The 17,530-nt window shown below is 38.0% G+C and overlaps 1 protein-coding gene across 1 annotated transcript in view; it reads left to right on the forward strand.

Annotated features, from left to right (window-relative positions):
* PATJ (PATJ crumbs cell polarity complex component) overlaps positions 1-17,530 on the forward strand; it is a 332,644-nt gene that overhangs the window by 45,761 nt on the left and 269,353 nt on the right. The window contains exons 12-14 of the mRNA XM_081816865.1: positions 2,177-2,323; positions 5,902-5,978; positions 8,000-8,056. Of these exons, the coding sequence (XP_081672991.1) occupies positions 2,177-2,323; positions 5,902-5,978; positions 8,000-8,056 (281 nt within the window). The remainder of the gene's footprint in view (positions 1-2,176; positions 2,324-5,901; positions 5,979-7,999; positions 8,057-17,530) is intronic.

Raw genomic sequence — 17,530 nt, forward strand, 5'->3', positions numbered from 1 at the left:
TCCAGGATCATGACCTGAGCCGAAGGCAGTCGCCCAACCAACTGAGCCACCCAGGCGCCCACCATGTAACAACATTTTTGTGTGCCGTCCACAGCCGGCATTTGTCTGTTTTACTGCAGCAAACCTCACGACTTCTAGCTCTTGGGCAATACCTTCCTCTACCATTCTAAATCTGTCTTTTTGGCCTCTAAACTCCTGTTTGTATACGTTGTAGATCTTATTTGTGTACCAATTTGGATACTACTTGTAGCATTCAATTACATAATGTACTGCTCTGTACTATCAACTCTGGTATGTAACTATTTTCCCCAGGGACACTAGCAGCTTCTGGCCACATTACTTTGGCTAGTACTAGGCTGTACTTTTTGTCTGTGTCAATGGGTTAATGATCTAAGAAATTTTATGTGTGGTTAAAAATGTCATGTTAAGATCATAGGAACTTAAAAAAATTTTTTTACAGTATTTTTATTTGAGAGAGAGTGTGAGAGCACGAGTGCCTAGTGGGAGGAGGGGCATCTCGAGAGAGAGGGAGAGAAGCAGACTCCCTGCTGAGCGGAGCCCCACATGGGACTCCATCCCAGGACTCCGAGATCATGACCCAAGTGGAAATCAAAAGTCGGACACTTAGCCAACTGAGCCACCCAGGCACCCCAAGATCATGGGAACTTTTAACTGGTTATATTTTTCAACTTTTTATAGTTGACCCTTGAATAGCACAGGTTTGAACTGTGTAGTTCCACTTATACATGGATTTTTATCCAGTACAGTACTGTACTTTCTGTAAATGTATTTTCTTAATAAAATTTTTTCTCTAGCTTTATTGTAAGAATACAGTATATAATACACATAATACACAAGATATGTTAATTGACTATGCTATCAACAGCTTCTGGTCAACAGTATGCTATTAGTAGTTAAATTTGGGGGGGGGAGTCAAAAGTTTTATGTGGGTTTTCAATTGCATGGGGAAGGGAAGTGCCCCTAATCCCCCAATTGTTCATGGGTCAACAGTATTGTAAAAATTTTTAAACATACATATAAAAAAATTTTTTTTTAAACATACAGAAAAATCAAAATATAACAAATACCCACAACCTACCATTTAGATTTAGCAGTTAATGTTTTGCCATATTTGTTTCATCTATTTATCTTTTTTCCTTAATCATTTAAGATTGAATAGTAGACATCATGGCACTTTAGTCCTACATACTTCAATCTGTAGTTTCTAAAAATAAAGATATTATATAATAATAATAATATCACACCAAAGAAAATTAATTGTAATTCCCTAATATCAAATACTTAACACATTGCCCCCAAATGTCTTTTGTAGCTTCTTTTCCCTCTTCCCCCTCTTTGAAGGAAAAACCTCATAAAATTAAGATTCAATCACACATTGGACTTACTGCCTGCATTATGTTTCTTTGGTTTCTTAATCTAGAAGAATTCCCCCACCCCTGCCTCTGTGGCACAGACTTACTGTAAAGGGATTTGTCCATTTGTCACTAGAATACTACATTCTGAATTTAATTGTCCTTGTGGTATAATTCAACTTGTTCCTCTATCCACTATGTTTCCTGTGAGAAGCTAGATATAAAGCCTTAGATCCAGGTTAAATATTTTTGATAGGAATACTTTATACACCATGTGTGATCATTTAAAAATGACCTAAAATGACTCTTGTTCAACCTTTCTTGTGTTTTAAGAGATACATTATGACTTGCATGCTTGAGATTGAAATCTTTACTTAGCTCACTTTAGCTAAGGGAGGAACCACTGCAACCAGGGGAATTCTCTCCAAGTCCCTTCCAATTCACAGAGTTATTTTTTTTAAAACTCTTGATGAAGTCATGCCAGAACCTAGGAGAGCCCAGGGCACTGGAATGGGCTTATTCTGCATATCTTGCTCCTTACCCACCACAACCACAAGAGTATAAGACCTCAGTGTTCTTTTTCTTTTCCAAGGCTATGTGGAAAAGTATCTACTTCTGCTTTGTCAGCAACTTTACCTTAATCTTACCTTCCCATTGCCTGGTTCCTTATCCTTTTCAATAAAGGAATCATATATGTAAGTTACCTGAGATGTTTGTCATGAGGTTGTGAACAGGACTGGAATAAGTTCACTTAAATATGGTCTTCAGCTACTAGTGATTCAAGGTAGCAATTCTTATTTTAGGAACTGCTGTAGAACCATCGGAAACACCAGCCTGCTATCTAACTGGAGCAGTGGAAACTGAAACTGACTTGGATGGCGGGGATGAGGAAACTGAAAAAAGAATGGATATTCTGAAAAATGACAACATACAAGCCTTAGAAAAATTAGGTAGGCACAAAGCATGACTTTCTCATTTGTTAACCATTTTCTCTCTTTATAGTTAATATAACGTGAGAAATTTTATTTATTTATTTTTATTTTTTTATTTTTAAAGATTTTATTTATTTATTTGACAGAGAGAGACACAGCGAGAGAGGGAACACAAGCAGGGGGAGTGGGAGAGGGAGAAGCAGGCTTCCCGCCGAGCAGGGAGCCCGATGCGGGGCTCGATCCCAGGACCCTGGGATCATGACCTGAGCTGAAGGCAGTCGCTTAACCAACTGAGCCACCCAGGCGCCCCTAACGTGAGAAATTTTAGAGGCATTTTGAAAGATACAAATTAGGATTTTTTTTTTTTTTAAAGATTTATTTATTTGAAAGAGAGAGTGAGTGAGAGAGCAAGCGAGTGCATGAGTGGGGGCAGGGGCAGAGGGAGAGGAAGCAGACTCCCTGCTGAGCAGGGAGGGGACATGGGGCTCAATCCCAGGACCCTGGCAGAAGCTTAAGTGACTGAGCCACCCAGGTGCCCCCAAAATAAGATACTCTTTTTTTTTTTTTTTTTAAGACTTTATTCATTTGAGAGAGAGAGAGAGTGAACACACAAGCAGAGGGAGCGGCAGGCAGAGGGAGAAGCAGACTCCCCACTGAGCAAGGAGCCTAACTCGGGACTCGATCCCAGGATCCTGGGATCATAACCTGAGCCGAAAGCAGATGCTTAACTGATTGAGCCACCCAGGCATCCCCAAAATAGGATATTCTTAATATCAACATCTTAACACTTGTGGCAGTTAGGGACCAAGCATGTTATTGTTTAATCTTTAATTGTGCATGCACTTTTGTTAGTATGTGTTAACTATTTTTTAATCTTGTCAGCGTTTTTAATTAGTGCATGTGTTAATATGTATTATCTTTGATATAGCTATAGATATCTAGCTTTCTATACATATAGCAGTGTTTCCTTTTACCGTAATAATTCATAATGTATACATATTTACATGTTTTATCAAATTGCCAGCTTGCTATATATTTATATTTTAATCTTTTTAATTTATGTGCAACTTCGTCCTTTTACTTGGTACTCTGATACCTTGGTTACATAGCTGACTCTGTTCTGGAAGCATTTTGAATAGCAGTCTCACACAATTCCCTGCACAGAAGTGCTCTAGAAAGCCTTGACAGTTGAATGAAGTGGAATACTTAACACTATCCTCTTCCAGAGAAGTTTTGGCTTTGATTGTCTTGTCTCAGGAAAGGATGACCTCAGGGAAGGAGTAACCCCGCATTCAAGTTAAAAAATTTCCTATAATTTGGAAATTTACCTTATTCTTTTTGACCCAAGTGGATTAAGTTAGATCTTTGCTATTTATGTTCAAGTGAACCCAGATAGATTTTCATGGAACTATTGCGTGAAAATCAAATACATTCTGAAGTTAGAAGTATTTTCAGAGACTTTTATCTGCTTTTTTTGGATCAATCTCATTGCATTTTTTTCCTTCATGAATATATATAATTTCAGCTTGACAGTAAGACCAAAGTCATTGAACTGCTAAGAAGTTAGCTGTCTTTTTTGCTATAGGGGCAGAAAAACTTTCCCTTCTTCCCTTCTAGGTTCTTTGACTGGTCTAATAATTAAATTGACATAAAACAGATTAATAGGAGAAAAACAAATTTCATGAGTATGGGAGCCCCATAAAAATATGAGACCCAAGAGTAAGTTGGGCAATTGAGGTTTATAAGCCATTCTAAATTAAGGAATAGGATAGAGGCCTGGGGCTTCAAAGATGAGGGTAATTCGCAGCATGGTAAGAAAAGCAAATGTTTGGTAATTAAAAGTTTGCTGTGCCATGCCAATAGGTCTTTCAGATAAAAAGGTTATCTCTGTAATAGCTCTTTCTGGTATAACCCTCCTATCTAAATTCTTTTAGGTAGTTAAGGGAGAGGTAAAAGTTTTTCCTGAGTCTGCTGGGTCTTGATTGCCTCTAGCTCAAAATACTCTACATGCTAAAATGGCATATTTTGGGGTGGCATATTCTCCCCTTCATTGCCATTTGAATAATTGTTTCAGATCACCATACTGTTCATTTTTTTAAGTCACTTTGTGTTGCCCAGGATTTATTGGGCTGTGAAAATAGTCTTTTTCCTCTGGTACTTAGCTTTGTGCTATGCTTTAAAACTCATGACTATCTGTACTTCCATTGTACAAATGAAAGATGAAAAAGTTAAAAGAATTGTAAGTGAGATATCATTATTTTATACATGTGTATGGAATGTCATCTTTAAATATCATGTTTTTAAGCTTACAATTCAGCCAAAACATTGCAAATTAGCTTACCAGATAAGGAACTGCTACATGGAAGAAACTTAACAAAGATGGTAGAACTCTTAACGTAATTTCTTATGGAAGTGCAAAAGGTGCAGAGCCCACATGAATAATATTTTTGCTTTTAATAATATCTTTGGTTATCCCTTACATATAACCTAGCATGTCAGTTGATACAGTTATTTCATGGATATTCTTTTGTACATCTAGTGAGTTAAGCTCTTTAGTGTTTATTAGTCTTAGGCTCTGAATTCTGAGATTAGCCTTTACTTGATGATTTGCATTATGTAATTAAGCATTATATGCATCCAAGATGAGCTGTCCATGCTGAAGACTGAAAGAGCTGATACTGCAAGTTATGTTTGATTTTAGACAGATGGTTATGTCAGCTGGAGTGTTCTGTGACTTGTTTAATCTGTGACAAAATTGAGTTTTTCTTTAACTTAAAGAAAAAAAGGTGAAGGTTTGTTTATTTTCTGCTGCTGCTATGGATATAAGTTGAAATTGTATTTTTAGTACTTTAACTTTTGGCTATTAGGCATTATTCAGACTATGAACTGTGTCCTGAGCTTCTGGCTAAGATCATAATGGAGGACACGCAGGGCACTTAAAATCTGTCTTAGTTCTTTAATGTTATCTTACACGTAAGCAAAAGCAATATTCTACTCAAGAGTCACAAAGGTATAACCAAGTAACCACATGAGACCAAAGTACACAGAGTTTCTAGTATGTTAAAGCTCATGCATCTCCCTTGTTGAATTAAACCAGACATGGTTTTATATCCGCCCAAATGAGAAGTCTGACCGGATTGTGTTGATGTGCCCGGTTGATGGTAAAGATGTCTTGATAAGTTTTTACTTTTTCTGTGGGTGAGTGGAAGGTATTACTTTGAAGTGATTAACATTTAAATTCAATCCTTGTTTGTCTTAACATATTGTAAAGCAAAGCCAGATGTATTTTACTTGTAAACTGCAGGATGTTTACATATAAAGTGCATATATTTCAAATTTCATTTCTAACTCATCATGTCTCTCTTCCCTTTAAAATAGTCCTTCACAAAAGCCCCTTCGTAATTTGGTCACAACTGGCCTTACATTTTATGTCAGTCTTATAAGTCACCTCTGATTTCCTTTACCTGGTAGACCCAAGTTAATGCATTTTCCTTTTTATTCATTTCCCTTTTACTTACTGGAACTGTGCTATTATTGAGGAATTTAGTAAAGTTTGGCTCAGAGTAGCTTCATTTTTTTTTTTTTTTTAAATCCAGAAAAGGTCCCAGACTCTACAGAAAATGAGCTGAAATCTAGATGGGAAAACCTCTTGGGCCCGGATTATGAAGTAATGGTATGTTAAAATATTATAATAAAAAAAAATGTCTCATTGCAGGTCAAGTTCCTAACATTGCAGTTTAAAGAAATGGGAGAGCCCAAGATTAGCCAGCTTGCCTTTATTTTTCCTCCTGCCTTTCTTCCCTAGTGGATCAATTGATGTTTTTACCTCTTTCAACATTTTAAGCTGTAAGAAGAATTAAGGACTGCGCACAAGTTTCAGTTAAAATTAGCAGACACTTGGTTCATGTTGAAAACAATTAAGTCAACGGTAGGCAGAAGAACCTTAGAAGACTTGCCTTTAAATTTACAACCTGTATCAGCTGCTTAAAATTGCTGGCACTTTTATGATTGCTTTTATGATCTGTTTGTTTTATTGTACACTGAAAGGGCTGTGGATATTAGTCCTGTGTTTCACAAAGAATCTTACAGTTTTATGAGAAAAATGAAAGAATGATTATCAAATGTATTAGGGAGAACAGGAAGTAATTTAGGTCGGGTATAAGTTTATAGCACCAGTGGTCCATTAGACTTCCTTTCACCTGTTACTAGATTCATTGAGTGAGGGATTGATTACATTCCCCCCTATGAATCCACGTGAAAGCAGAAAGCTGTGCTTAGAAAAGCTTCTACAGTGTTCACTAAATGCATTAGTAATAAAATACTCTATTAAATTTCTATTGTCATTCATGTTTTCTTACATATGTTTATCATTAGTACTTGTTGGCTGGTTGGAGATTTTTTTTTCTCAGTTCAGAACATACAACCACTATCTTACTGTCAGAAAATTTCCAGTGTCGTTAAGATGAGTTAAAACATTCCATTCTCTATTCTTGCTAATTTCATACTTTCGTTTGGTCCTCATGAACTGCTGTTTCCTTACTTCATAGAGTGCAAATGTTTTGTTATTAGGCTGTCACCTTAGCAAATAACTTTTTCTACTATTCTTAGTGGTTTGATATTCAAAGTAATTTGGTGTCCCAGTATTTATAAATGGGACAGTTTTGTGATGGGCTCTTTTTGGTTAAAATTTTATCTTCCTTATAACTACTCCTCCAAATTTATTCGGAGGAGTAGTTATAAGGAGTGAGGAGTGTTATAAGGAGTGAGAAGCATAACATAATGGTGAGAAAGAGGAGACAGAATTTGAGGTTGGGAATTTAAAATGACAACTTATTCGTTAAGGGTTCTTGCTGTTTTGAGGGATGAGGAGCAGAAAGGAGAAACCAGGCAAGATAAATAAATGCATGCATGCACTCATGTACTCCAGTGTTTCTGATTTCATTTTTCTTCTAGAATCTACTTATATGAAATGTAGTACTTCTAGAAGCTTTAGTTGGATCATTGCTTAACTTACCCCTCCCTCCAGCTGCACCATACTTCATTAACAACTTACAGATGCAAATCATCAGTAAAGTATTTTGCTTGCTAGGAATTCACTTCTGTCGATCTCTACCACTGAGACTAGGCTAGGATTAAGAGCTTTAAGTATTCCATGAGCTTCTCACCAGGCCAGGTCTTTCTGTTTGTGTCCTTTCCAGCTATTTCTCCCAGGGAAATGGTGGAGTTTGCTGTGGAAAGTCAGATGCTTCAGTTTTTCCAAACTTGTCTCACTTAACTGACCTGGCAAATTTTGTTTTAAGGCCTGAATTTAAAAGTAAAAATGATTATACTCTTGGCTTTGTTAAAAGGATAAAATTTGTATGGACTCCTTACAACAGAGGATTATATTAAAATTTTAGGGGTCATGGATTTTTAAAAATACTGTATGTGTTTTGCCCATCCCCTTCTGGTTCAGCTGAGTAATATAGGGGAAAAGATTGCTATAGAAAACAGTAACAACAAAAAAAAATATTCTCTGAAATTTTGCATTATGTATTATACTTCTGGATTTCAGAAATATTAGAAAAAGATGAGAATGCATATCAGATGGTATTAGCAACATATAGGGTTTACAGATTTGTTTTTAGAAAACCTAAGAAGAAATAAAGTTATGCTTTTACAGATATTGGAGATTTTTTTTTCTTGCAAATTTAGGTGGCTACTTTGGATACGCAGATTGCAGATGACGCCGAGTTACAGAAATATTCAAAGGTAAGCATTATTATTTTTTTAATGTTTTCTGTTGTTTGAAGAACTTTCTCTAAGTTCTCGTCAGAGAACCTAAGTTTGTTCTGTGACCGGAAGTTTCCAAAATTTAGTCTTAGATGTTTTCTGGAAATGTGGTAGGTTCTCACTGTTATGAAAGGTGATGGTTAGATATGCCTGGGAAGAACACGGAGTGCCTGTGCCTCTTTCAGAAGCTAAAACCCTGGTTTGATGCTTTGCCCACCTTACAGGTAGTACACAGAGTAACATTGTCCAGAGTGCGTTAGCCTTGCAAACATTATCAGCAGAACTTTTAAAATGTTTCCTAGAAATCAAGACCACAAACGTGGACTTTACAAAATCTTCTGGGTCTAGGTGTCTAAAGACAGAAAAGTGCATTATAGGAGGCATTTTTTCTTGAACTTAAGAAATTTTATAGCAAGAGCTTTATTTCTAATGGCAAAATGCCAGGAGGTGAAGGTAACAGTTTCCCTGAGCATTTTTAGTTTTTTTCTCACTACAAATTAATTTTATAGTTCCTCTTCTGGATAATCAAAAAGGGCATTTGGTGCTAAGAGAAGGCTTCTTGGTGGCTTTCTCAACAAATGATGAGAACGGAAAGATGTTCTTGTTAGAATAGTTTCAGAATTTATACTATAATCCCAAATTGGTATATGAGTTCAGTCCAGCTTAAACTCTGCTGTCACATGCGCTATTTGAGAGGAGTTCTCTGTGTCCCATGTGGGTTTTGTAAGAGGTTCTCTCTTTAGATAGTTCTACCATTTCTTTCTTTGAGTATTTGTGCTGAATATTTCTCTTCCACAATTTTATATTATATGGGCTGTCATTTTATAGGTTTGAATTTTCAAGGCTGATACTGTAGAGAGTATTTCTTTTCTCCTATGCTAACCTGCATTTTGAGTAACTACCTTGCTGTACCTATGGGGCCAACTGACCAAGCTTTTCTCTGATGGGCCATATAAAAGCATCATGGCATAACTTAGAATTAATTTTAAATTGCTTACAAAATCGTCATTAGAGCAGTTACTAATTAGTAATTCCATCTATGCTGAGAGGGATTTAAGAGGATAGTAAGAAATATAAATAACTTTACCAAACCTCAATTGTTATTAATCACTGCAGTATAGTTTACTGATTACGTGGACTTTGGGGTCAAACTGCCTGAGTTCAAATTCTGGCTTATCCATTCACTAGCTTGCAAAATTATCTACATTCTGTTTCAGTTTTGTTGTCTGTTAAAGGGAGATATTAATAGGATACTACCTACCTCATTGGTTTTATAGGGATTAAATATACTGTACCTAGAAGAGTTGCAAGTACATACTAGTATGTGTTACTATTTTTATTATCATTCATAAAAATCAATGATGCTGTCCCCTAAAACTGTTTTTTAATATACACTAAACTCTTAGATACTGGATGTTTTCTATTTATCTGTCTTCCAGTTTACTAAATTTCCTGTGCCTAATCTGCTAAAGCCCATCTATTGAGTTAATTTTAGTTTTTGTTACAGTTTTCTATTCTAGAATTTCTGTTCTATTCCTTTTTAGATTATATTCTTTGGAATTTGTAATTTAACAAATCTGTATTTGCCATCTTTTCCTCTATTTCTTGAACATATTAATCATAGCTTATAAGGACTTTAAATGGTTAATTTCAGTACCTAGATCAACTTTGTATGTGTTTCTGTTGTTTGATATTTTCTTTTGTTATTTGGTTGTCTCTTTCCTCATGCCATAATGTAATTGACTGCCCAACATTATTTAGGGCAACTACAAAGGCTTCGGGTGATGTTATCTTTGGCCAGAGACTCATCCTTGTTTCCGATAAGGAGGTGTGTGTGTGTGTGTGTGTGTGTGTTTGCGTGTGTGCAGGGTGGGGGTGGGTGATTATCTCTGAGATGAGACAGAGGTACAGTTATGGTAAGGTTCAGACTCTTTCTGGTTTTCCTTGCTCCTAAGACCTAGCCTTTCAGGTATTCCACACGAGTCAGGAATGTATACTGGTCCCTTTTCTTGGTGGGACTTGAATTCCAATTCTATCTCCTCAGTACTTTGGGGCTGCTGAAATCTTTGTTTTTCAGAGTTTTCCCAATTGGCTTTTAGCCTCATTGTCCATATAGCTTTAGAACTCAAGAGACCTCCTTGGGGGAAACATACCTTAGCTCAGACTCAGCTCATCATGCAGTTCAGCTTTAGTTGTCTGTCCTCCTACGTTCAAAGCCAGTAAGAGCCTGTATCATCAGACTCTCTGATAAGTAAAAACAAATAAATAAATAAATAAAAGATAATAACCACACTTTGTGTGCACATCTTAAAGAATGGCATTATCTTTCTCCAGATAGATGTTCTGTCTCACCTTCATTTCCTAGTTCCTTGTCACCAGTCTTACTTACTTCATTTCTTTCCTGATCAACTTCTATGCAATACACACACACAAACACACTCAACAACTCTGGTATAAACACATGGAAAGGCTTTGAGTTGAACAGACTTTCAGAACTAACTCATAGAAACTCACCAGTGCATCAGCTGTACATTCATTCATTCATTACTCATTTTTTGAATACTTATTGATACCTACTTTGTGTGAGGTCCTCTACTGGGTGCTGGGGTTTCAGAAGAGAACAGAGGAAAAAAAAAATCTCTGCCTTGTAGAGCTTATATTTTCATAAGGGGAGATAAAAAATAAGTAGGTTACATTGTATACGTGATACATGTCCTGCAGAATTTAAGGCAAGGCAGATAAATAAGGAATTCAGGATGGAGGATGGGTTTGCAATTTTAGATAGGTTGACCAGGGAAGACCTCATTAAAAAGGTGACATCTGCGGAGGCATTTTAGGAAGTGAAATAAATAGCCTAATTTTTCTTCTGTAGAATATGAACAATAATACTTATGTTGGAAGATTAAGTATAAATATAATATAATATATGCCTTAATATAGCTAATATATAATTAATAATGCTAATATATAAGAATTGTTCAATAAATGGTGATTTTGTTTCCCAGTTGTGTGCTTCATTTTTAATCTCTAAACTTTCAAAGTCTCCTTTAAAAAAACTATTTTTTTCAAATTTTTATTTAAATTCTAGTTAATATATAGTGTAATATTGGTCTCAGGAGTAGAATTTAGTGATTCATCACTTACATATAACACCCAGTGCTCACTGTAAGTGCTCTCCCTAATATCCATCACCCAGCTAGCCCCCCCATCAACCCTCAGTTTGTTCTCTATAATTAAGAGTCTCTTATGGTTTGCTTCCCTCTCTTTTTTTCCCCTTACCTTATGTTCATCTGTTTTGTTTCTTAAATTCCACGAGTGAAATCATATGGTTTGTCTTTCTCTGACTTATTTTGCTTAGCATAAGCTCCTTCCACGTCGTTGCAAATGGCAAATTGCATTCTTTTCGATGGCTGAGTAATATTCCATTGTGTGTGTGTGTGTACACATATATATATGTATACACACCAATATGTATACACACCACCTCTTTATCCATTCATCAGTCGATGGATATTTGGGCTTTTTCCATACTTTGGTTATTGTTGATAATGCTGCTATAAATATCAGGGTGCATGTGCCCCTTCGAATCAGTATTTTTGTATCTTTTGGGTAAATACCCAGTAGGGCAATTGCTGGATCATAGGGTAGTTCTATTTTTCACTTTTTGAGGAAACTCCATATTGTTCTCCAGGGTGGCTGCACCAGTTTGCATTCCCGCCAACAGTGTAAGAGGGTTCTCCTTTCTCCTCATCCTTGCCAACATATGTTGTTTCCTGAGTTGTTAATTTTAGCCATTCTGACCGGTGTGAGGTGGTATCTCATCGTGGTTTTGATTTGTGTTTTCCTGATGATGAGTGATGTTGAGCATCTTTTCATGTGTCTGTTGGCCATCTGGTTGTCTTCTTTGGAAAAATGTCTAATTTATGTCTTCCCATTTCTTAACTGGATTATTTGGGTTTTGGGTGTTGGGTTTGTTAAGTTCTTTAGAGATTTTGGATACTAGGCCTTTATCAGGTCATTTGCAAATATCTTCTCCCATTCCATAGGCTGCCTTTTAGTTTTGTTGTTCCCTTCGCTGTGCAGAAGATTTTTATATTGCTGAAGTCCCAGTAGTTCATTTTTGCTTTTGTTTCCCTTGCCTCTGGTGATGTGTCTAGTAAGAAGTTGCTATGGCTTAGGTCCAAGAGGTGGCTGCCTGTGTCCTCCTCTAGGATTTTGATGGTTTCTTGTCTCACATTTAGGTCTTTCATCCATTTTGAATTTATTTTGTGCATTTTGAATTTATTTTTTGTCACAAAATGGTCCAGTTTCATTCTTCTGCATGTTGCTGTCCAGTTTTTCCAACACCATTTGTTGAAGAGACTTTTTTCCATTAGATACACTTTCCGGCTTTGTTGAAGATTAGCTGATCATATAGTTGTGGACCCATTTCTGGGTTTTCTATTCTATTCCATTGATCTAGGTGTCTGTTTTTGTGCCAGTACCATACTGTCTTGATGACTGTAGCTTAAAAAAAAAAAAAAGATATTGGGCGCCTGGGTGGCTCAGTTGGTTAAGCGACTGCCTTCGGCTCAGGTCATGATCCTGGAGTCCCGGGATCGAGTCCCGCATCGGGCTCTCTGCTCAGTGGAGAGCCTGCTTCTGCCTCTCTCTCTGCCTGCCTCTCTGCCTACTTGTGCTTTCTCTCTGTGTGTCAAATAAATAAATAAAATCTTAAAAAAAAAATATTTTAAAACATTTAATTATTTAATGGAAAATTGTTGTGCCAAGGTATTTATTTCTTTAAAATTTTTTGCCCAAAAAAAAAAAAAATAAAATAAAATAAAATTTTTTGCCCTGGAAGAGTCGTCCATAATTGCACTATTCTCTTTTCACATTTAGTTGTTACCTGTATGTGATGACATATTTGTAGTACTAGTATGGCCATCATTTTTTTTTTTTTAAAGACTTTATTTATTTATTCATGAGAGAGAGAGAGAGAGAGGCAGAGGGAGAAGCAGGCTCCCAAGGAGCAGAGAGCCCGATGCGGGACTTGATCCCAGGACCCTGGGATCATGACCTGAGCCAAAGGCAGACGTTTAACCGTCTGAGCCACCCAGGCGCCCTATGCCCATCCTTTTATGTAATGTATGTGTGAGAGAGAAGGGATGTGTACTTTTCCCACATAACATTATCACACATAATTTACTTTTTTTCTATAGTTTCTTAATTATAAATGTCCACAGATTATTTCTCTGTATTGATGAGTTATGGTTTTTAAAATCCTCTTGTAATTGGGAGTTTAGTTCTTAACTCAGCAGCTTCCCATCCCCGCCCCCACAGTATGTAAATGAGCCTCTATCCTAGCAGAACCTCGCAGACCAGGATACTAAAGTTTGCACAGGTGCAATGACTCACCTCAAATTATACAGCTAGATAGTCACAGGTGCAGGGTGCTGTTTAGAGGCCATTCATTCATCTCTGAAGTATTTACTGAGTTCCTACTCTGTGCCAGACACTGCTACCCACGATGGGCAGCAAAATGGAAAAGGCCTTGGCTCTCATAGAGCCTAGACTCTGGGCTTGGGCAAGGGCATGATAGTAAGCAAGTGAAAAATAGCATGATAAATAGTTGCAGATTGTTAGGAGTGATGCAAAGGATTAAACAGGATGGTGACAGCATAACTGGGGAGGAGGGAGCATTTTGGAGAGAGAGCCAGAGAAAGCCTTTCTGAGCTCAGGCTTGAAGGATAAGGATGTCTGGAGCTGGGAAACTGGTGAGGGGCAGGTACAAAAGCTCTGTGGGAAGATAGGGCCAGCCAGTGGGGAGAATGGAAGTTGTTTGTTCCAGTTTCAGGGTCCAACTAAGTGAAGACTAGAATGTTAAATGAGGCCGGTGAGGAAGCCCCGGGGCTGCAGTGCTTCCAGATCCATGGCAGTAAGCCTGGGCTTCAGTTGCCATGCCAGGTAATACTAGTGGAAGGCTTAAGCGGAGCAGTGTCAAGATCTGAGGTCAAGCTGTAGGTTTTTCTTCTGTCTCATCAGGTTTTTGTTGAGGAAAGCCATGTTTCATGGCCAGAGCTGGTGTTCCTAAGGGTCTAGCTGTCTTCAGATGGTCACTCCAGTTTACTACCCCATTGCCACAGCTCTGAAAGGGATGACTATTCCAGAAGCACCTTCGTATATTACTGGCCAGTGTTCCTAGATAAGGTTTTGTTGTGAGGTAGATGAAATTGTGGGGAAAGAGGGAGGTGAAAGCAATTTGCAGTGTCTTGAGCATTAGCTTGCATTGCTTCTAGGAAGCCGTTAATCATGACATGAGAACAGTTTTCCCGCATCTGGGGAGACTTGCACTTTTAGGGATGCTCTCTTGGCAACTGTTTACTATTAAGATAATCACAGCACTGTGAGGGAGAAGCATTAAGCTCATTCCAGTGACCTTTCTGCTGGCCATCAATTGTGATTCGGAGTGAGCATTAGGAAGATCCCCAGCGTGGGAAACAAAAATAACATGTCCTGTTCTCTGGTTTTGACAAGACAGGCTGACAAATTTCACTTTATTTCCTTTCTGAATTATATTCTCTGAACCAAAGGGCGTTCAAACGTGCATTTCCCCCTTACTTGATACGAGCAAATCTAATTTTTAAGGTTGTACCGGAACCCCCAGGAGTTGCCGTGGGTGTTACCACTCAATTACCAGGATGGGTTCTTTGCTTCAAATACAGTTTCTCCTTTATTTGTCACAGCAGCTGTTTTCTTCTTTCCAATAGTGCTATGTGGAAACTGAGCGTCAGGCAGGTAAAGTGTCTTGCCCAAGATCATAGGCAGTTAGTAAGTGGCAAAATTAGGAAACAAATCAAGGGTTATCTGGCTTCTACACCTGTGCCATTTTTTAAATAAATAATATATGGACAAGATCTAAAATTAAAAAGTTACAGAAGTACGTCCTACAAAAAATAAGTTTCTCTCCCATCCCAGTTCCCTTATTCTCCTCCCCAGAGGGAACTACTGTTAATGAATTCTCAAGTGTGTGATTTTACACTTTGCTGGTCTCTTGTTGAGTGGAGAGCACCAGGCACAGAATCAAGTAACTATAGTAACTGAGGTGCTTAGCTAGGGTAGGTGGCCTATCAGAAACAGGAGCTTTTTCAAAATACACATGTCTTTGGGGCGCCTGAGTGGCATAGTTGGTTAAGTGTCTGCCTTCTGCTCGGGTCATGATCCCAGGGTCCTGGGATGGGGCTCATCAGCTTTCCTGCTCAGCGGGGAGTCTGCTCCTCCCCCTCCCTCTCACCCTCCCCTCATCCTTGCTCTCACTTGCTCACTCTCTAATGAATAAATGAAAAATCTTTAAAAAAAAAAAAAATACACATGCCCTATTTTGTTCTTCCTGACCAATATTCTAATTCTATAGTTTGTGGTGAGGTTCCTAAAGGAAATTGTGATTCTTTCCTTGCCTGACTCCACTGAGAACTCTACTGTTCAGGTATTGCTAAAAGGCCTTATATTTGCTTGAGGAAGGAGTTGATACTTCCTGAAGAAAGATAAAGGAGGTTTATTGGGAGGATGGCGCTTGAAGTATACCCTGAAGAATGGGTTCCGGGAAATAACTGGATATTCCAGGTGGAGGAAATACCAAGAGCAAAGGTAGAACAAGAGTCATAAGTACAAAGTGTTAGATCAGGTGTCAAAAGCTCAAATACCGTGTGGGCTAGGCAGGTAACATCAGTGATAGTTAAAATGATAATGATAAACAAAACAAAATGATAAATGCCAATTGACTCTTGACCTTGGTGTTAGGCCACTAAAAAGAACCTTCATTGTATTTCTGCACAAAAGAGCACACAATGTGTATTTTTTGAATATTCAGAATTAAAAATTTTAAATGGGCGAGAAGCTTATGCTGTGTTTCACTGTTAAAAGGTTGTAACTTCATTCTTGGAAAGTTTGTTTTTTATTTATGGTAAAATTAGTACTTCTTTCCCTCTAACTTTTAAATATAAGTGGCATTTAACATCTGTGTGTGTGTGTTACAAGAACCAATCATGGGGCTCTTTCTGTCCTATTTTGAGTTTAGCTTTTTTGGAAGCATCCTCCCCCATCCTACTGACATATCTGTTCCTCTCCAGAAGGGTTTTTTTCCCCCGAAGCAACATCATTTATATTCTCACTTGAGCATTCTGATATCTTGTTTTAGGGTCCTAAAAGTAGAGCTTTTAGCAAAATGAATGAACTGTGGTTTGCTTCATGACAGGTCTTTCCACTCACAGGTTGAAGGGCTCTAGCTTGCTTGGTCTCATTTGATCTTCATCATTTTAGCACTGACAGTAAATCACACAGTGGTCATACTTTTCCTTGGATATATTTCCTTGTTATCTTTTACTTGTCACATCAGGATCATGAAAACCCTGCCGCTCATTAACTTTGTAAATTTAAATAGGACCCCTTGCAAAGCACATTGAATAAGCATCAATAAAGCATAACATGGGATGTTTGTGAAGGCATCAATCATCTGTCTGTTGCACCCACTTCTGTCATTTTAGCACTTTCTGCTCTCTCTCTAAGAACTCAGAATACCGAAGGGATGGACAACTGAAAGAGACAGATGAAACGGTTGATTTGTTGAGTTGTTAAATGCAGCTGGGACAGGTAATTAAACAGTCCCGCTCCCGCAGAGAAGCCTGCAGCAATGTAACATGAAGTCTCAAAAACCCAGCTGTACTCAGATTTAGATTCAGAACTAATATTAGGTAGGCCTCTTTCAGATTGACAGATTTCGTAAACATCATTTCTGGTTTATTTGTTCAGCGTGATTGAAGATGGAGCATGTGTGTTTTGTTCATGGTTTAAGTTTCTGGGGAGTGTGTGCTGTTTATAGATGGTGGGAGAATCGCCTACAAGGGTACAGCCCTGTATCTGGAAGGCAAGGGATTCCATGGGTGACCCTCTGCTGCTGCTCTGTGCTCCAGCCTGTTCCTGACTTCAGCAGTTGCATGGGTGTGGTGGGGAGTAGTGTCAGCCACATGAATAGGTCAGGATTAGGAAGGGGGGATGAATGAGGAGACTGGATCAGTTCCCTCCTTAATCCTTTTATTTTTTATGGGGGCGTATTTTTATGTAAGTAGCAACAGTTTGTATGTACAGCAATGTCTTTGTTTTAATTTGGGTACTTTCTTGCAGAAATTGCTATCACCATCTACTCAGTTGCTCGAACAAAAATTTAGCCATTACCTCTTTCATTGACCTTCCACAAGCAGCCCCCTAGCAGGCTGTTTGTAGGACTGATGTGTTCTGACCCTTCAATTCTTACCACACATGTCCCCATCTCTGGGAAACCTACCCTGACCAACTTTCCAAAATGACCTCCACCAGTCGTGTGTGGTATCTTGACCCTGATTAGTTCCTTCATAGCATTTATCACAATTAGTAATTATTTGGTTTTCGCTTCTTTGTTGGTGAATTGTTTTCTTTTTG

The sequence above is a fragment of the Leptonychotes weddellii genome, chromosome 4 (genome assembly GCF_054177405.1).
Source record: "Leptonychotes weddellii isolate Sample4059 chromosome 4, ASM5417740v2, whole genome shotgun sequence".
NCBI lineage: Eukaryota > Metazoa > Chordata > Mammalia > Carnivora > Phocidae > Leptonychotes > Leptonychotes weddellii.